The 20,805-nt window shown below is 41.8% G+C and overlaps 1 protein-coding gene across 1 annotated transcript in view; it reads left to right on the top strand.

The window, feature by feature from the left end:
* Positions 1-3,715, top strand: part of ZNHIT6 (zinc finger HIT-type containing 6) — a 49,475-nt gene extending 45,760 nt beyond the window's left edge. Inside the window, exon 10 of the mRNA XM_004582196.3 lies at positions 2,685-3,715. Coding sequence (XP_004582253.2) covers positions 2,685-2,749 — 65 coding nt within the window. The 3' untranslated portion in view covers positions 2,750-3,715. The remainder of the gene's footprint in view (positions 1-2,684) is intronic.
* Positions 3,716-20,805: the final 17,090 nt, after the last annotated feature.

The raw sequence follows: 20,805 nt of genomic DNA, 5'->3' as shown, positions 1-20,805 counted from the left end.
TCAGGGTGCCTCTTCCTTTGTCATTCTCATAGCATCAGATAATTTGCAGGTGATCACTTAATGAGGGAGAGGATTATATATGAACAAGGCATTTTCTTTGGAAAGCCTTAAAATTCTCTCTCCAGAGGCAAAAAAAAAAAAAAAAAAAAATTGGATTTTGATCCTGAGTTTATAGTACAAGGTGTCTCTTTTCTAGTTGGGGGAAATGTGTGTCTGGGCTGGAATTCAGTAGTTTCCACACTCGATGGTTGTTACAATGTTTATTATGATTTTAGATTGCCATAATTTATTTTTTTCAAATGTCCGCCTGTATAAATCGACACTGGGCAGGATTTTTTTAACACCTTGTCTATTGCTTTTTAAGGAATGAAGGGAAGTGACTGAAAAAGAGTAAGTAGTTAAGGTGGGCCACCAGATTAGATGTAATAGTTACGGAGTACCTACCTTGCTGCCAGTAGGAAGTGCTCAGAATGGTTTGGCTTAGGAGAGGTATTTGAGCTAATGATTAAAATGCTGACGTTCCGTATCAGTGTACCCCAGTTCCATAAGTGGAGCCGAGTCTTGACTCCAGCTTTTTGCTAACTGCAGACCTTGGGAGGTAGTGGCCGTGCCTGAAGTTCATTGGGTTGCTGGCTTGGCAAACCAGGATTGAGTTCTTACCTCCCAGGCTTTAATTGCATCCCATTCTAGCCATTTCAGACATTGGAGGAGTGAACTAGCAGATGGGAACTCATTCTGTCTCTGAAGTAAATAAATGGAAAAGAGGAACTGGCTCTGTGGCACCGCATGTTAAGCTGCTGCCTATGGTGCAGGTCTACATGTGACCGTAGGTGCTGCTTTAATTTCAACTTTGCTTCACTTCCTAAAAACCTTTCTGTTGATAAGCCTGGGAAATGCATGAATAATGGCCTGAGTGCTCGAGCCCCTGCACCCACATGAAACCTGGAAGAAGCTCCTGGTTCCTGGCTTTGGCTTGGCCCAACCCCAGCTTTTGCAGCCATTTATGGAGTGAACCCATTAATGGAAGACTGCCCTCTATAACTGTGTCTTTAAAATGAAATAGCACACCGGGTCTGGCACAATAGCATAATGGTTAAAGTCCTTGCGTTTAACATATTGGGATCCCATATGGGCACCGGTTCTAATCCCAGCAACCCTGCAACCCTGCTTCCCATCCAGCTCCCTGCTTGTGGCCTGGAAGTGCAGTTGAGGATGGCCCAAAGCCTTGGAACCCTGCACCCGTGTGGGAGACCCGGAGTAAGCTCCTAGCTCCTGGCTTCAGATTGGCTCAGCTGCAGCTATTGTGGCCACTTGGGGAGTGACGGAAGATCTTCCTCTCTGTCTCTCCTCCTCTCTGTATATCTGCCTTTCCAATAAAAATAAATGAATCTTAATAAATATAACTTAAAAATAGAAATAGAAAAACTTGCATCAATATAGTGCTTTTAAATATGGTGCAAATTGCTTGACCCTTATCTCTCACGTGGGTGGCCAGTGTGCACACTTGGGTCATCTTTTGCTGCTTTCCCAGGTCATTTGCAGGGAGCTGGATCAGAAGTGGAGCAGCAGGAATACAGACTGACCTCGGTGTGGGATGCCAGGATCTCAGATCGAGGCCTTACACATTACACCACAGCACCAGCCTAGACTAGCAGATTTAAATGACTACATTTCAATTTAAGGAAAGAAGAGCAAATTGCTGTTAAATAATATTACTATACATGTTTGCGAGCCAAAAATCAGTGAACTAATTCTGCTAAGCTGTCCATTTCTTTTTGGTCCAATAAATCCTTCCTTCCACTCATTTTTCTCTCCTCATTCCTTCTTACCCTCTTTTCTCCCTTTAAATGGGAGTCTCAGACTCATGAACACAGACATAAACTTTATGGCAAGTAGGTGTTACAATTGAAATTGCATACATATTACATATAAATTATGGAGGAAGCGTAGGAAAAAAACTGCTATTTAGAGAGAGTTTTCTGGGTAGAACTTAATTTGGTGCATTACTCACAGGAAAGACACACAACTTTGCTGTTACAACATGAGACCTAGGTACCATCAGTTGAATATAAGACAAAGTCTAGGGTTACAGTTCCAGTAGGAATGTTCATAAGTTGTGAGCCCTTGATTATTCACTTTGTGAATCCAGTCTTACGTTCTCAAGGAACTCAGTGTGATCCGTCTGCTAGTTAGTCTGCTCACTCAGGCAAGAGAGGAGCATCCAAGGAGTTCCCTCTGTTCTGAGTCATTTCCCTGTGAAAAGAAGATGGTGATTAGCTAGGCTTCTGCCAGCCCAGTGTCACTCAGTGTAAACTGACCTACAGTTGTTAAGTTCATACAGAATATCGTGGAAAAATCTGTTTTGCTACGTGTGGCCAGCCTGTGTGATACTGGTGACCCAGTGGCATGAGAGTGCGGTCAGAACCCCACGTTGCAGTGACCATTCTCAAGTCTTCCACACAGTGAAGAGGGATGTTACCTCACAAGATATAATTGCCACTTTGACATCTCTATCCTGGCCATGATTGTATATTCTAGCTGCCATGAACATGACACAGTTTGTCTGTCCTCGTGAGCTGTGCTGTTGCTATGCATCAGAAGGGAGGAGAGAAGAGGAAAAAACAGAACAGGCTAAACAGAAACAGTATAAACATTTGACTGTATGTTTACTTCTTTTTTTCCAGTGAAAAGTGAATCTACCAAGAACTTTGGCAAAGAAAAATTGAGCACTCTTTCTGGAAGAAATTGAAAATTCCCAGACAGTTGGAGAAGGACAATGCACTGTTAGACTGTTAAGTGATTGTGATGTTGTGGTTGTAATTTTTTGGTTTTTTTTTTTGAAAATTAAACAGTCCAAATTTTAAAAGTGCATTTTATAACCTTTTTAATAAACTGACTTGTAAATTTTCCATTTATGTTTATAACCCCTTTTTGCATCTGAAGAATATAGTGTGTGCTAAGTCTTGGCTTTCAGCTATGCTTAATTCTACAGGCTGAAATTTTTAATTCGTCAGTTCAATACACTACCAAACCCCTAGTGGTAACCTGTGTTAACTGCAAAGTTGGAATTCCCCTTAGTGGAATCTCTAAACAGAAAGATGGTGTCAAATGCACCATCTTGTCAAAGAGAACTGCTCCTCCCTCAGCATTCTATATGTGGGTTTTTATACATAACTTAACTCTATTAAGACAGCTTTTGTACTTAGGAAACTTCCAATACAGTGTCTTGTGTAAAGGCTGAATAAATTCTTGCAACCACAGTTTCCTACAGTCTACTCAGAAAATCAACAACTTCACATTGTTTGACTCTTGAGTGCCAACAAATTTGACTCTACTTTTTCACAGAATAAACATTGTCTTACAAATTCATTCCTCTGATCCCAGCCCAAATCCATTCACATGACCACACCAGGGATGTTGTAGTGACCAGTTGATGTAGTGTTTTGATGTGTTAAGCAATAACTTAACAGAATACTTGGAGCTCTTCAGTGTGTTATAAAATGTATATGTACTTATGTGAGTGTGTGTGTGTATATATATATACATATATATATGGCTTAATTTGTACCTTCTGAAAGTTCACATTAAAATTAAGGTTTCCTGATTTTACTGATGTTTATGTAGTTATGACGTTACAACATAAATATAAAGGATTATTAATCTGTATTGCATCTGTGTTCTTAATGTTTAAAAAGCAGTGATAACATTGGATATTAATAAAATTCATTTCCAGGGTTTTTTTTTTTTTTAATTAATCTTAGGAGGTTTATTCCAGCAGAGCAGGAGCAGGACCAAGGTGGTGGGAAGGCGAAGTGGAAGGGGAAGAAAGGGGTCGGGGAGGCTGGAAGGAGCAGAGAGAGCAACCCGCACCTGGGGGGCTGTTTTATGCCATTCAGGTGAGTCTGCAAGGTGGGGGGGGGGGGGGGGCGGGCAGGGATTAGGAGGGATTGAGGGCCGGCCCCAGGGGATTGATTCCTGAGACTGACACAGGTGATTGCCTAAGGATGATTGGTAAGTGGACGGGGTTGGAGAAGAGGCTGGGAGATTGAGGGTGGGATTCTCAGGTGAAATACTGGGTTACATCTGATTGGTGAAAGGCTGGACTGGCGCGAATTTCATGAGCTATGAGGAAGATGAAGCGGTTCTGGGTCCAGGGTGGGATATTCGAGTAACTCCTTACATTCCTCCCTTTCGTTATATATAAAGGAAAAGGGGGCATTTCCTCTTTGGCTTCTTCAAGCTGAGATTTCTCTTGGCAGTGGTTGCAGCCTGGTGGGAGGAGTGGGAGATGGAAGGATGCTCTTAGTCCTGCAAAAGAAACTGGTTAATGGTTTGATTAGAAAAAAAAAATTTATATTTGAGTGGATGACACAGGAATGGAGGGAGGGGTTATTACTAAGAATGCTTTTGAAAAGGTGGCTTTTCAGTTTAAATACTGAGTAAATTTTAGACCAATAGGAAACGCGAAAAAGAAATGACAGTCATTAAAGAAACTTAGAGTAGAGTAGTAAGTTGAGTGTTGATACAAACTCATGGAACACAAAAAAATACATAACTAGGGTTAGAAAATAGAAAAGATAATCCAAAAACAATGGTGGTAAAAAGATGTCATAAAATTACTAATAGAAATGTGATTAATCAAAAGGAGGGCCTTGCAATTTCAGAGATTCATTTACATCCTAAAGCAGCTTTTGCCAATCTTCTAGGATGATAAAAATTTACATGGAGTTACATACACTGTAATACTGAATATCAAAACTAAATAGGATTTCAAGGGATCCAAGTTTAAGGTAAAGATTCAGTGTGTCTTACTGGAAACAGGCAAGAAATAGAGTGAATTGAATCAAGTATGCCATGAAGTTGTTATTGGGAAAAGTAGGGTAAAGTACACAAAAACATGTGATCTGAATGTCAGGGTGGAGAGGAATTTGCTAACTGAAGTCTGTTGTGATGTAGTCTCATTTCCAAGAAAAGCGTTGAGTTCTATCCTTTCTAGACTTTAAATTGAAAGCTGGTCAAAAACCAGAGGATTTGTCCTGTACTTTCCTCTACCCAGGAGGGAAAAGAGAGATTAAAAAATTATGCATGAGCTAATGCATCTCTGCCAGCTCTATTTTCTAGAATTCCGTTAAACTTTTCAATTACAGGCTATTTTTTTTAGGAAAGAATTTAACCAGCAAAGTTCACCTAAATATAACTACCACTTCATCTGATTAATATTCACATTCATCCCCACAGGGTTTGCAATAAACATGTGTTTTAGTGAAAAAGCATGTCAGAGACTTGGAAAGGGTGAAATTGGAATAATTCACCGAGAGTCCTAGAATTCTGTAGGACCTAGAGGCCCTCTCCATTCTTAGTTCTTCACAAATTCTGATGAATAAACAATTCCTTGACCCGAGTTAAGTTCAGAATTCTGTATTTTATTTATGAATCCCATTTTAAAAAGAAAAATTCCACCTGGCTTTCTTTGTTTTTTAAACAATGATTTTAAAGGGAAGATAGGCCTTTCATAAATACTAATTGTTGCCTGTGCAATTAATAGTCACAGAGTACAGTAAACAAAACTTGCACCTGTTCTATTATAAATATGAATTAAAGACAATGATTGTAATAGATATTGAAGATTCCAAAGCGTAGTTGAGCAATTTTGTTTCTCTGCAGGAAGCAGTGAGATTCAGGTTTCACAGTACATAATAAAATGTTAAGCACATAGCTGTAGTGCCAACAGTTTCCTTTATACATTTTATGTAATTAGGTTGACATACATTGTGTGTCACATCCAATTTCATATTGCTAGATTTCTATTACATGATATGCTTCACCTGAATTAATACTACTAACTTTTCCATAAATTGCTAGCCTACTCTTATTTAATTATATTGTACTAATTGTGTCAATTATATTCAGGTAGATATTAGGACTTTTGATTTTTTTTTTATTTCGTTTTATTCAAAAGACTGAAAACCCAGCAAGAATTGATCCAGGCCAGAGCCTGGAAGCCAGAATACAATGTGGGTGGTGAAATGGATCCTTATTCTGGAGTTCTTACCTGCCGTCTCTCAAGGTATGTGTTAGCAGGAAGCTGGGTTGAAAACAGAGTCAGACCTGGATGTGAATGTCCCAAATAGCATCTTGAGCATCTTAAACACCTGCCTCAGGTGCTTTTATTTATTAACCAATCCTTCAGTTCCAAGTGATAAGAATTCATCTCAACTGTCAGCATGAAGGACAATTTACTGACTTTTAAACGGGAGTGCACACATAGTTATAGCCAAACATGTCCCCAATCTTGGCTCTGATTTTTTTTTCCCCCTTGCTTGGATTAATTTTCGTTTCTAAGCAAGTTGATTTCTGTAGGGATATTTTCTTTGCAGTGAGTGTGAAGGGTGAGGTGATGATGGTAATAGACACTTTCAACTTAACTCATAACAAAAGCATGGCAGCAAATGATATAAAACCCTGGAGAAATACTTTAATTTTTTTCCATACTTGGTCGCATTCCATCCCTGAGCTGATCCAGAAGGGGACATTATGAGAAGAAAAAGGAGCAGGCAAGGGAAGGTGGTTTTGAGAAAACAAAGTATCCAATGTTCACTGTACTCTGAGTAGAGTTTTCTAATTTCAACTAACACAAGGAGCAAAGATCAAAATTAGCCTGCAAGTCCTCATTGGCTTTAACTAGAGATTTTTAATTCTTCCTGATAATTCAATTATACATTTGAGATAACATCATCAATTTTTTTTATTTCAATTTGTAATTTTTTTAATGCTGTCCATTTATGCTGCTGGTTTGCTGCACACATCAGCTGCTTTCCATCATTAATTTGGATCTTTTTTGTCTCATCAGTTTTGAGAAACACTGATTTTTTTTTAAGGTTTATTTAATTTTATTGTAAAGTCAGATATATAGAGAGGAGAGACAGAGAGGAAGATCTTCCATCCATTGATTACTCCTCAAGTATCCTCAACAGATGGAGCTGCACCAATCTGAAGCCAGGAGCCTGGATCCTCTTCCAGGTCTCCCACACAGATGAAAGGTCCCAAGGCTTTGGCCCATCCTCAACTGCTTTCCCAGGCCACAAGCAGGGAGCTGGATGGGAAGCAGGGCTACCGGGATTAGAACCAGCGCCCGTATAGGATCTCGGCATGTGCAAGGCAAAGACTTTAGCCAGTAGGCCACAGCACTGGACCCTGAAATCTCTTTCCTCTATGATTGATCGATTGATTGATTGATTGATTGATTTGAAAGGCAGAGATAGAGACGGGCAGTGTTCTTTTATTCTCTGGTTCACTCCCAGGTCTGAGTCAGACCAAAGCCAGGAGTCAGGAGCTTCTTCCAGAGTTCATCCACAGGGGCAGAGGGGCCAAAGAACCACAGCCATCTTACCCTACTTTCCCAGGTGCATTAGGAAGCCGAGTCAGAAGTGGAGTAGTTGTGACTCAACCTGGCCACCCATATGGGATGGCAGCACTGCAGGTGGTAGCTTAACATACTGCACTACAGCACCAGCCCTGAAATACTGATTTCTAAATGAAAAGTGTGCCTGGCAGGGCAAATAGTCAGAAATGAAGAATATTTGAATAAAAATTGGATTTAAACCTTTGGTTGTCTATAGTTCACAACAAAGTGTTTTCTTTCAGTTGTGGTTATTAAAGTGATACATAGCATGTATCTGCGTTTAATTAAAATAAACTATAGTGTAGCTATTTTCCATGCTGCAGTATAATGGATTGCACTCATTTTGAACTTTAGAACCAAATTCATCCTTTGGCCTTTATAAAAAATTACATAGCTCCATGATCTCCAGTTTCATTTCTTGCCAAATAAAATACTAAAATTTCTGGTGCCCTTCAATGGTGTGACATTAACCTAATTTTACAGCCTTCTTTCTTACTCACTTTTACTCATTTTTTTTTCTTTCTTTTCACTTTGGTTTTAAAAAAAAAAAGGGGTGGTGTGGAGGGAAGGGTTCGGTTCTTCTTCTTGTGGATACCAGTTTTCTCGACACCATTTACGAAGGAGACTGTTCTTTCCCCACCGTGTCACTTGGTGGCCTTGCCAAAGGCAACTGACTGTATGTGTAGGTCAACATCTGGTCTCTTTCCTGTTCCATTTCTCTGTGTGTGTGAATACATGCTACTTTGATTACTGTTTCTCTGTGCAGTAATTTTAAATCAAGAAGTGTGATGTTTCCAGCTTCATTTTTCTCAGTGTTATTTTTGCTATTTGGGAGCTTTTGTAGTTCTATGTGAATTTTAGAATTTTTGTTTTCTATTTCTGTGAAGAATTTCATTGGAATTGTGATAGGGGTTACATTGAGTCTGTGTATATCACACTATAGGCATTTTTAACTGTTCCTCCAGTATATTAGCAGTATATTATTCTATTCATTTGTTTCTTTATTATTTCCAATGGAAATCTGTCACCTTCTTGGTTAATTTTATTCCTACATATTTTATTGCATTTGAAGATATCATGATGATATATTTTGTTTTTCAGGTAGTTCATTGTTAATGTAATATAGCTGAGTTTGGTTATCTTGATTTTGAATCTTCCAGCTTTACTGAATTTTATTTATTAGTTATAAAGGTTTTTCGGGGACTCTGGAGTTTCTGTGTATTAGATTCTGTCATTTGCAAACAGATTATTTTTTCCTCTCTGATTTGCATGCCGTTTCATTTGCTTGTCTTGTTCCTGATCTTTGAGGCCAAGATTCACATTTTCACCATTGAGTGTATTACCTGTGGACCTGTATACCCTATGTTATGTTTAGGTATGTTTCTTTTATATCTAATTTGTTGAGTTCCATCATAACAGGATGTTGAATTTTGTGAATTTGCCTTTCTTCATCCATTGAGATGATCTATGAATTTCATCTTTTATTCTGTTAATATACCACTTTCATTGATTTTTGTATGTCGTGCCATCTATACATCCCAGTAATAGATTCCGTTTGGCTATGGTGTACAATCCTGTTTATGTGCTGTTGAATTTGGTTTTCTAGGATTTTGATGAGAATTTTTACATTGTTTATGGATGTTGGCCATTTAAAAGTTTTTACTTCGAGGAGCCAGTGTTGTGGCACAGCAGGTAAAGGCCACTGCCTGTGACACCAGCATCCTAAATGAGCTCTGTTTCAAGTCCTGGCTGCTCCACTTCTCAACCAGTTTCCTGCAGATGAGCCTGGGAAAACAGCAGAGTATGACCCAAGTGCATGAGCACATTTTCCAAGCTGGGAGACGCTGTAGAAGGTGTAGGTTCCTGGCTTGGGCCCGTCACCGCCCTTGCCCCAGCCATTGAGGCCATTTGGGGAGTGAACCAGTGGATACAAGGTCTCTGTCTCTCCCTTTCTCTGTAACTCTACCTTACAAATAAACAGGTAAATTTTTTAGAAAGATTTTGCCTTTTTAAAATATTGTCACTTTGTTACACCATTATCTTAGGGATTTTTTTTTTTTTAAGTTTATATAAGGAACAGAGCAACAGAGGTCACATTCACTGCTTGATTCCACAAATGCTTACAACAGCTATAACTGGGTGGGCCTACTGCCAGATCAGGAGCCAGGAACTCAATTCAGGATACAAACCCAATAGCCAGCCTCTCAGGGCCTGTGGTGGCAGGAGGTGCCAGTCAAGGTGACCGCCAGGAGTCACACCATGATCATCCAGTGTGGAGCCATGGGTATCTGAGCCAGCAGCTCAAAACCCACCCTGAGGATACAGGCCCTTAATTTTCTGTTCTTGTTATGACTTTTATTCAGCATTGGTTTCGGTGTAATACTGGCCTTGTAAAGTAAGATTGGAAATGTATGCCTCTTCAGTTCTTGGAAAGAACTTGAGATGTATTGACCTTTTCTTAAAAACATTTGATTGAATTCACCAGTGAAGCCATCTGGTTCTAGGTTTCTGTGTTGGGACACTTTAAATTACTGAGTTTTTTACTTACATTATTAATCTATTTAATATTTTCTATGTCCTTATGATTTCTATTTCTTCAGTCTGGATAGATATTTCTAGAAAAGCATATATTTCTTCCATTTGCCCAATTTGTTGGCATATAGTTGTTCATCATATTATCTTACGGTTCTGTGTGTTTCTGTGGTATTAGTAAGCTCACCGTTTTTCTTCACCAGGGTAATTAAAAGTTTATCTTTAAAAATTGATGAATTGATTATTTTTATTGTCTTTGTAGGCCCTATTTTGCTTATATCTGCGCTCATAAATTATTTCCTTCCATCTGCTAACTTTGAGCTTATTTTATTCTCCATTTTCTAGTTCCTTGCAGAACAAAGTTATCTTATTTGCCATATTTTTCCTTCCTTTAGTGGAAGTGTTTATCACTATAAACTTTCCTCTTAAAAGTACTTTTACTGCATTCTATAAATTTTAGTATGCCATGTTTCCATTTTTGGAGGGTTTTGGGGGTTTTTTGTGTGTCTGTATGTATTTATTTCCCATTTGATTTCTTCTCTGACCTTTTTGATTCTTGAATGTGTTTAATTTTCACATATTTGTGAACTTTCCAGTTTTCCTCCCTGTACTGATTTCTAGTTTCATACCATTGTGGTCGGAAAAGACGCTTGATATGATTTCAGTCTTCTTGAATTTGTTAACGTTTGTTTTGTGGCTTAACATATGATCTGTCCTGGGGATTGTTCCATATGTACTTGAAAAGAATGTGTGTTCTGCTGCTGGTGGATGGAATGTTTCCTATGTGTCTGTTGCATCTGTTTAATCACAATACTGTTGTTCAGGTCCACTGTTTCCTTATTTTCTGTCTGGATGATCTATTGATTGTTGAGAGTAGGCTGTTAAAGTGTTCTACTGTTATTGCATTGCCATTTAGTCCTGTTTTCATTTGCTTTATGTATCAGTTGTTCTGACATGTATCAGTACTTACAGTATAGTTGGTGCAATGTAAGTTTAGCACCTTAAGTTTATTTAATCAGTGTCTTTTTGACTCTTGTGACAGCTTCTGACTGAAACTGTATTGCAGCTACTGTAGGTAGCTATCTATTACTGCCTTTGCTTCCCATTTGTATAAAATAATATTTTCCTGTCCCTTCATTTTCAGCATCTTTATCTTTAAAGCTAAAGTGATTTATTTGTAAACAGTCTATTATTGAATCCTTTTTCATTATCATTATGGTACTCTGTCTTTTTATTGGAGAATTTAATCCATTTACGGTTGAAGTGATTGCTATTCTAATTGTTTTTTATTTTATACTTTATTCTTTTCTTCCTCTCCTTCTGTCTTGTTTGTAACTTGATGAGTTTGTGATGGCATGCTCTGATTCCTTCTCTTCATCATTTGTGTATCTGTAACAGGTTTTCTGTGACTACCATGAGACTACTACAGAATAATTATACCAAGCAATTTTGGGTTGATAACAATGTAATTTAAATCATATACAAGGTTATTAATGTTATAAAGTTTTTCTATTGCAATTTATTAAAAAACAGTTATAGCTATATTTTAGTGTGTTTGTCTTTATTATGTTAAAAGTATTTTCTAACTCTACAATATTAATAAAATTAGAATATTACAATATTAATAAGATCTTGGGCCCGGCGGCGTGGCCTAGCGGCTAAAGTCCTCGCCTTGAACGCCCCAGGATCCCATATGGGCGCCGGTTCTAATCCCAGCAGCTCCACTTCCCATCCAGCTCCCTGCTTGTGGCCTGGGAAAGCAGTTGAGGAAGGCCCAAAGCTTTGGGACCCTGCACCCGTGTGGGAGACCCGGAAGAGGTTCCAAGTTCCCGGCATTGGATTGGCGCGCACCGGCCTGTTGTGGCTCACTTGGGGAGTGAAACATCAGATGGAAGAGCTTCCTCTCTGTCTCTCCTCCTCTCTGTATATCCGGCTTTCCAATAATAATAAATCTTAAAAAAAAAAAAAAAGAAGAGCTAGGCATGACTGTTAGATTTATCCTTACAGATGGATTTTATACATTTGTATGTTTCTGTGTTGTCAAAGAGTTGCTTTTTCATTTCATCTTGAAGAGCAGCTTTTAGTATTTCTTGTAAGTCATGTCTAATGGTAACAAACTCCCACAGTTTTTCCAGGTGTTTGTGTTACAGAAGGTTTTCTGGTTTGGGGTTTTTTGTTGTTGTTGTTGTTGTTTTCTTAAAATTTTAAATGTCTCATCTCATTCTCTATTGACCTGTAAGGTTTCTGATAAGAATGAGTTGCTAATCTTTTGGGAACCCCTTGTATGTGATGAGTTCTCTGCAAGTTTTAAAACACTTTGACAGTTATATCATACTTTGTCTTAGAGTAAACCTCACTTAACTTCAGTCCATTTGGGGACTTTGGATATTCAAGAATCTGATGTGTACCTCTCATCCCAAGTTTGAGAAAATTCTAGTCTTTTATTTAATAGTCATTTTGCTCAATTCTCTGCTTTTTCTGGAACCCCTATTATGGATAAACTGTTTTGCCTGGTGGTGTGCAATAAATCCCTCAGACATTTCTAAATTCTTTTGCTCTTTTGCTCCTGTGTCTAAGTTACTCTAAATGATCCGACTTTGAATTTACTGACTCTTTGTTCTGTTGGTCACTCCTAACATTGAAACTATTGGAATTTTTCACATCTATCATTGTATTCCTTAGTTCTAAGATTTCTGTCCTTCAATTCATGGACCTCCATCTTTTTTTTCTTTTGTTTTTTTGGGGGGTTAATTCTTATTTTATTTTGATAATCTTTACATAGTTAATTATGACACAAAGGGTCAAGGGCTTCTGGAAAGTGTGTAAGACCATTGTTACCACATTCTCTCTCTCTCTCTCTCTCTCTCTCTCTCTCTCTCTTTTTTTCTGTATCTGGGTTGAGAGGGAAGACAAAGTGAAACCCCCCCCCAACCTCTCACCCATCCCAGGGTCCCAGGGTCCAACATGGGGCATCCTCCAAAGGCACTGCTCAAGTGGTTTTGATAGTTCAGCAGTCCTGAATTACTGCCGATCTCACCATTCCAAGCATGGTGAAATCTTTCCAGAATCCACTGGCGGACATGGTCCAGCTTAGAGTCTCCATTTGCCCAGATTTTCACTGCCAACACATCCCTGGAGTAGCTGATAGATTTGTTCTGTCCTCCATTCTCTATTGTGGTACTAGGTATCCTCTGCAGGCTCCAATGGACTGCCACATCCTCCATGTGCACCTAGATATGCTGTCCACTGCTCTGTCTGAGCCTCTGAGGAGGTTCAGCTTTGACACATGCTCTCCATGGTCAGACCATGGAACCTGCACTTCTCTTCATGGTTGGGGTTCTGAGATCACTGGTTCAGTTGAAGGAATCCCCAAAGAAACTGCCTCTGAGGTCATCCCAGAACTGATTCTTGCGTGTGCATGCCAGTACAGGGTCTGGAATTGCTGGGTCAGTTCTGTTTTCAGCTCCATCTCCTACACAAACCAATGGGTGTTAACGTCCAGCATGATACTGCCAAGCACACACTTAACCCTCACACAAACCAGTGGGAGCTACAACCTAGTTGGGGCGACCCACAATAACCACCACCAGGCCTGCCCGCTACCCTGGTTTCCATGCTTGCCAGTATGTACAGCAGACTGGTCTAGTCTGTCCCACATCCCATTCAGCTCTCCTACTTGTCAATAGGCATTGAAGCTTAGTTCAACCCAACTAGTCCCTCTATCCAGTCCACACACATGCTAGTGGGTACCATTCTCCCAGCCATGCCTACCTCAGTGCTGGTTTTCATGCTCTCCAGTGGGAGTGGTAACCCAAGAGGTGCTGACCACTCTTTCCATACTGGGCCCACTCCCGGATTATGCACTCTCCAGGTGGTTCTGCAGTTTAAATTGACAGTTTAAATTTGCCCCAATGCCAGCATCTTCCAGCTAGCTAATGCTGCACCAAAGCCCCCCCAATCCTCACCCACTCTGCTTTATCGTTGCACCTTTGGAGTAGTCAGGCCAGCCTGGCTTTTCTCTGACCTAGCTCACATGAGGCCCACAGGTGTTGTATCCCTGCCTGGTCTGTAATGCTCCCATCCCAACTCACACGCTCCAGTGGGAGTGATGATCCAGCAGGGGAGCCCTCCATATTCCCACTACTCTGTTTGCCCCTTCCCCTCTGGTTCTCATGTGTGCTGGTTGAGTGCTGCAGGCTAGTCTGGCAGGGCCCGCCTCGCCTTGGCATTTGCCAGTGGGTGCTATAGCCTGACCCAGCCCAGCCCAACCACCCCCATTTCCAGCTCACACTGGTGGGGGTTACAGACTAGCCCAGCTCAGCAGGCACCAGTCCCAGCCCTCGTGTGTACTGGTACATGTTGCGACAGAGTCTGGCCTGACCCCCACTATTTTGGTGCCGGCCGATGATGTGAACTGGTTCAGCCTGGTCCACCCCCGATCTGTGACACATATATGCTGTTGGATACCTTTCCCTGGCCTGATCTGGGTTGCTCCCTATCATGGTTCTCTTACACTTACCTGCAGGGACTGTGTCCTGACAGGGAGTTTCCAAAGCTCCTTCATCAAAACCTCTCCCAATGTCAAATCTCGCACACACCGGTGGGTCAATGGGCCAGCCCTACTTAGTGCACCTCCTCTCCTGACAGGATCACTGGCCTTTCCTGACTGGCCTTCAACCCATTCTGGTTCTTACTGTTGGATATTTCAGCCCAGCCAAGACTGGTCCATACGCAGACACAGCTTACATATGGCTCAGTGAGGGCAGAGACCTTGCCTAATCCATCCTACACCTACCCTGGTCCTGCAGAGCTCCAGTTGGTGCTGGAGTCTAGCCTAGTCCCATGCACACAGCCCCAGTCCACACTTGTGCCAAGGGACATTGCAGCCATATCCAGACCAGAACACAGATCCCATCCCAGCCCCTGCACTCACCAGTGGGAACCCCAACCCAGCCATGGTGTCCCCTTCCTCCGTAACCAAGCCTGTTCCCAGCCATAGATCGTGCATATGTCAGTGGTTGCTCTTACCCAGCTTGGTATAGTCCCTTTACCTGTCTTGGCCTTTGCCTTAGATGCTGTAGCCTGGCCTAACCCGGCTTGCCCCCATCCAGATTCTCACTGGCAGTTGCTTGAACCTGGCCCTCCTCAGTCTATTACCATCCCTGGCTCATGCAAACCAGTAGATGTAAGAGCCTAGCTCAGCATGACATGTGCTCTAGCTTGATTTCTGTTCTTACTGGTGAGCTAAGGTTTGCTTGTCCCTGCCTGGTCGACCCCTTTCCGTAATTAATCCACACATTAGCCAGGCGTTGGAGCTACTTTGCCCAGCTTGCCCAACCCCCAGACCTTAACCGTGTGATCATGTGAGAGTTATGATCCACTAGGGGAGTTTCCCAAGTCCCCCCACTTGTCCCACTCCCTGACCCAGATCTCATAAATGCCAGCTGGTGTTAAGCCAGTGCCTGGCATTGTCTACCCTTCCATCTTGGCCTTGTATGAGCTGGTGAACATTGTGATCTAGTTCGCCCCACATCCTGTTTTAGGATGCACATGCAGGTGCTGCAGCCTGGACCTGCCCCAACTGTTATCTGTCCCTTTACCCATGAGTGATGGCAGGTTCTATGGTCACACCTAGCTCAGCACATCACCACCCCAATCTTGGGCTAACTAGCGGGACTTGTATTCTGTGGGGGACCACACATCCCCCATAGAATCTACCCCCATATCTGGTTCTCTCACATGCTGGTTAGTGTCATGGCCCTGTCTAATATGACCCGTCTCCTGATCCGACATTCTATCAGGTACTAGAATCTTGTCCTGCTAGACAGGCCCCCAGCCCTACCTTTCACATGGATTGGTATGTGGTGGTCAGCATTGTCCGGTGGTAACAAGTCCTACACCAGACTTACCTGCAGGCTCATGTATCAATCTGACCCATACAGATAGTACTGTCTCTGCCCTTCTAACTACTAAGTCTCAGTACCCTCACTTACCTTCAAGTTACCCTGTCATTGGGAGTCCCTCAGATTGATTCCTCACCAACACACACAGTGGCCACATTCATGGATGTACCTAGGCAGCAATTCCACACCCCCAAAACCCCATAGCTTGCTGCCAGCACACGGAATCTGATGCCAATTGACACACTGACTGCCCTAAGCCCAGGACTCGCTCATCCTGTTGGCAGTGGCGGCTGTAGCCAGGACCCCACGCATTGAGCTCAACCTGACTTGGGTGTTCCCAGCAGCTGCCAGGCTGCTGGAAGCTCTCTGCTCTCAGGCCCTGAGGTCAAACTCCTCTAGGTCCTGCCCATTGCACGATGGTGGTGGCCGGAGGAGCCAAGGCCCCCCTTTGCTCCCAAGAGATCTCCTCCCAGCGTACTCACCAGGAAGGGAGAATCCTCTTGGGCCCAGGCAAGCCCAGGACTTGCTCACCGTGTGGCAGCAGTATCTGTAGCCAGGGCCCCAATCATTGAGTTCAAACTGGCTTGAGTGCTCCCAGCAGCCACCAGACTGCTGGAAACTCTCTGCACCCCAGATCTTCATTAGTTTTTTCTACCTGGTAACATGTTTCCTTGATTATTCTTCTTATTAGTACTACATTACTAATTTTTTAAAGATTTGTTTTTTATGGGAAAGTCAGATTTTGCAGAGGGAAGGAGAGACAGAAAGATCTTCCATTTGCTTCACTCTCCATGTGTCCACAATGACCAGAGCTGAGCTGGAGCTGAGCTGATCCAAAACCAGAAACCAGGAGCCTCCTCCAGGTCTCCCTTGTGGGTGCAGGGTCCCAAGGCCTTAGGTCATTCTCTACTGCCTTCCCAGGGCACAAGCACAGAGCTGGAAATGAAGTAGAACAGCTGGGATTCGAACTGGCACCGATTTGTAATCCCCGCACATGCAAAGCAAGGGGTTAGCCACTAGGCTGGTGCACTAGGCCCATGTTTCCCTGATTTTTTATGAGCTTTGTATCTTTACATTGAGATATATTTATGTTTGAGATCATAATAATGTCTTCAAAATCATGATCTCAGGAATAGCACTGGTAAGCCCAAGCTTGAGTTATAGCTGGGCCAACTTAACATCCTTGGACAAAGCAGTTTTTGCTGCCAGGATATCTGGTCAGGTTGGACCATTGGCTGTGCCTTAAGTCAGGTAGGCTATTGGCTAGGCTCCATCTACAGTTGCCTGTTCCATGCAGGATCGTAAGCTGGAGTCCCATGTTCAGTTGGAGCCACAAACTGGGATCCCTGAAAGATCAAGGCCCACTTCTATCTCCCCTCATGGAATGTGCACCCCAAACTTCTGGGGAAGCTGAATTCTGTGGGCTCTCTTGTATACTCGCTGAAGGAACTATAAAGCTTGGTGGATCCCTGGGAATGTGCCAGCCTGGCATTTTTAATGCCCCTTCTTATTGTTTGTTTTGTCTTTGTGCTCCAAAGGTGTGCCTTATCTGTACCTTTATGTCCTAGGATTATCCAAAGGTGTGCCTTATTTGTACCTTTATGTCCAGGTATTCTCACAAAGGAGTTCGGGAAGCTAAAGTCAGGGACTTCTATCCCACAAATTTGGTGAGATTCAAACTGGTTCCAGATTCTTAACCACTGCTATCTATAGGATTCTCTTCAAAGTCACTTACACTTTTCCTGCTGGCTTCTTCTTGATCAGAAGGTGTTATGGGAGGATTCAGATAAGCGATGAAGTCAATGATTTATAAGTTAAACTTGAGAAGTTGCACTTGTCCATTCATGCCTCTAGATTTATCCAGGTCCATAAATGCACAAATGGTGTCAACTGCATCATGACTATGGACTGGCCAGTGGCAGTATTAACACTCCCAAGATTTCCAAGGTGCTAAATTCTGAGCCCTTGTGTCAATTCAATAACAGTGTAATTGTCCCCATTTTGCAAAAGGGAACAAAAAGGAGCTACCATCCTGGCACAGCAAGTTAAGCCTCTGCCTGAGAACTCCTGCATCCCATGAGCACTAGGTTGAGTCCTGGCTGTTCCCATTTGATCTAGCTTCCTGCAAATGCACTGGAAGTTAGCCCAAGTGCTTGGTTCTCTGCCACCTGTGGGAGAGCTGGTTAGAATTCTAGGCTCCTGATAATGTGGCCTGGCTCAGCACCTCTCACTGTGGTCATTTTGAGAGTGAGCCAGTCGATAGAGGATGTCTGTCCTCTTTTTCTCTGTTCTTCTTCCTCTCTCTATGACTCAATCTTCCAAATAAACAAATCTTGAAAAATAAAAAAAAATAACATGAGCTTCCACCATACTGGGGAATATGCTCAAGATCATACTTGAGCTGAGCAAGCCATGACTGAATCAGAATCAAATTGGATTTCAGAGATCCTAACTGTCAGGTTGCACGTCCTCTGAATGGGCACTGTACAGGTTACTAGGCTATCCAGAATTCACACTGTGGTTTTTTTTAAATAATTTTTAACAAATGCCTAGTTTACTGAAAATTAAAAATGGAAATAAATATTTCGATAGTCTCATACAACTTTTGGGGGGAGGGAGTATGATTTTTCTGTACAATTTGTGAAGCAGCCTTTTTTCATTTTTTTTCCTTAATGGTAGGCAACAGATTATTTTTCCTAGTGCTTTAGCCCTGTCCTAATATTCTACCCATATTATCCATGTTTTTGCTGGTTTGGACATAAAACTGCAGTCATTCTGGGATTCAGTCACTTCAATTCATTTGAAATCATATGTTCATATTAATGGCATTTTCATTTAGTGGGTTCCAAGTGTATGGATGGCAGGTCTGTTTCACTCTTGTTGCTGCACTGAGCACAGACCAAGGCTGTTCCTACGGACCTCTTGCAATATGGCTACCTAGAACCCCTTGCTTAGGAGACAAAGGAAAGGATGCAAAGATACAAAGACAAATGCAATAATTGTCACATTGACATTATGCTGAACCACAGGAGGGTCATCAGCCTGAAATATCAGTGAATTCAATTGCAGTTCTTGTGTGCTGCCTCTGGACAAGACAGACTTAGAGTTTCAACCTTGAGAGCTGCTAGAAAAAACACACGAGAAAAGGCAAGTGTAATTTCAAGCCCTGTTGGAAATCTTGGGAATGGCTTCAAAATGGTATAGGAGTGATTTGAGAAAATCCATGAGAACAACAGTGCAGAGAGATGAAAGACCTTGAAAATGTATGTCTTAATTTCATGCAATGGAACCAAGTGTTTTTGATCTGAACTATACAAGAAGTAAACTGAGTCATGTAGTTTTTCAAAAGAAAAGCTTCCCATCTATCTCAGATAATGCAGGGACTATCACCTAATGGATTTGCTTTCTGTTTCTGGAAATTTCACTTCTCCCAAGTTTCTGCTAGGTTATTTTTACTGTGAGAAGATTGTCACATACCACCTCTTCATATCATGATTCTTTTGGCTCAGTGAAGAGTTAATTCCAGTTGAAGTCCATATGGTATAAATCTGTAGTGCAAAGATAGTCCCTAGGGCCCAATAACTTCTTATTTTTCCTAGAACCCTGTGGTCCTACTCTTGACTGTGCTGCTCTGTGTTCTTAAAGAAAAACAGTGGCGTCTACTCTGAGTTTTGAAGTATCAGTGGCTGGTTAACCAGACGCTGTGATGCTGTGCTTTTAGGGCCTTTGCCAACATGAAAGAGACAGCAAGTTTTTCCATGTTTCTGACAGATTGGAAGGTGTTTTCTCAAATTCTCTGCCTCAGATCCGTCCTTGGAAAAATTGGTCAGTTATTCAGCCAACATCTTTGGCCTCTGCGGCTAGTACAGCTTGGAAGCCTATCAAGAGTTTCTGCCACATTTGGACCCTCACAAACAAAACTTCTAAGCGTTGGAAAAGGAAAACTGCAGGTGGTGAAAAAAAGCTAAATGAGAGCAGGCATCCAGACTTTCAGGTAATGGACCCTGTAAGAAGGAAGCTACTGTTGTGGCTGACCTGTATGTGGACAGTCAAAAGGAAAAGGCTCCAAATGTTCTTTCCTCACATTCCTAAGTGGCAAGGAGAGTAATTGGGGAGGTTTGATTCTAAAATTTTAAAGCAATTAAATTCTTTGCCCTGACCAATTTGTGTACCCCTTAAGAATGAGAGGAAAAACAATTCTTAACTCATCTATAAGTACATTATGCAAAGTTCTGTTGCAGCCTACCAAAAGGTACTTTGTAATACTGTGATCTCCTTTGCAATTTAGTGGCATTCTTTTTCTTTTCAAAAAAATAGTACTGAGTCTGTGACTCTTTGGCCAAATGATGGCACAAAGGCTAAATTAAAGAACATGATAAAAAAAAATCTAGTGTTCCAGGCTTAGCGCAGTGGCCTAGTGGTTAAATCCTCTCCTTGCAACCACTGGCCCATATGGACACTGGTTCATGTCCCGGCAGCCCCGCTTCCCATCCAGTTCCCTGCTTGTGGCCTGGGAAAACAGTCAAGGATGGCCCAAAGCCTTGGGACCCTTCACCCGTATGGGAGACCCAGAAGACGTTCCTGGCTCCTGGCCTCGGATTGGCTCAGCTTCAGCCATTGCAGCCATTTGGGGAGTGAACCATGCCAGAAGATCATTCTCTGTCTCCTCTCTGTACATCTGACTTTCCAATAAAAGAATAAATAAATCTGTTTTGAAAATATCTAATGTTCCTAACCAACATTCCTTGAGTTCCTTCAGGAAACAGCCAGACCCTACCTTACTCAGTCATCTGCTGCGGATGAGACTGAGCCCACCATAGCCTAAACTGATGAGTTTCCCAGTCTTATTAAGCAAGTGTTTCCTTTAAAACTATGCAGGTGACCCAAGCTGGTGCAGTCTGAGGGGACTAGAAAAATAACCTATTTCTGTAGTTCCCCCAGCATAAATTCTGATAAAGTGGTACAGCT

Source organism: Ochotona princeps, chromosome 2 (assembly GCF_030435755.1).
Source record: "Ochotona princeps isolate mOchPri1 chromosome 2, mOchPri1.hap1, whole genome shotgun sequence".
Lineage (NCBI taxonomy): Eukaryota > Metazoa > Chordata > Mammalia > Lagomorpha > Ochotonidae > Ochotona > Ochotona princeps.
This window is presented reverse-complemented; position numbering and strand designations above follow the sequence as displayed.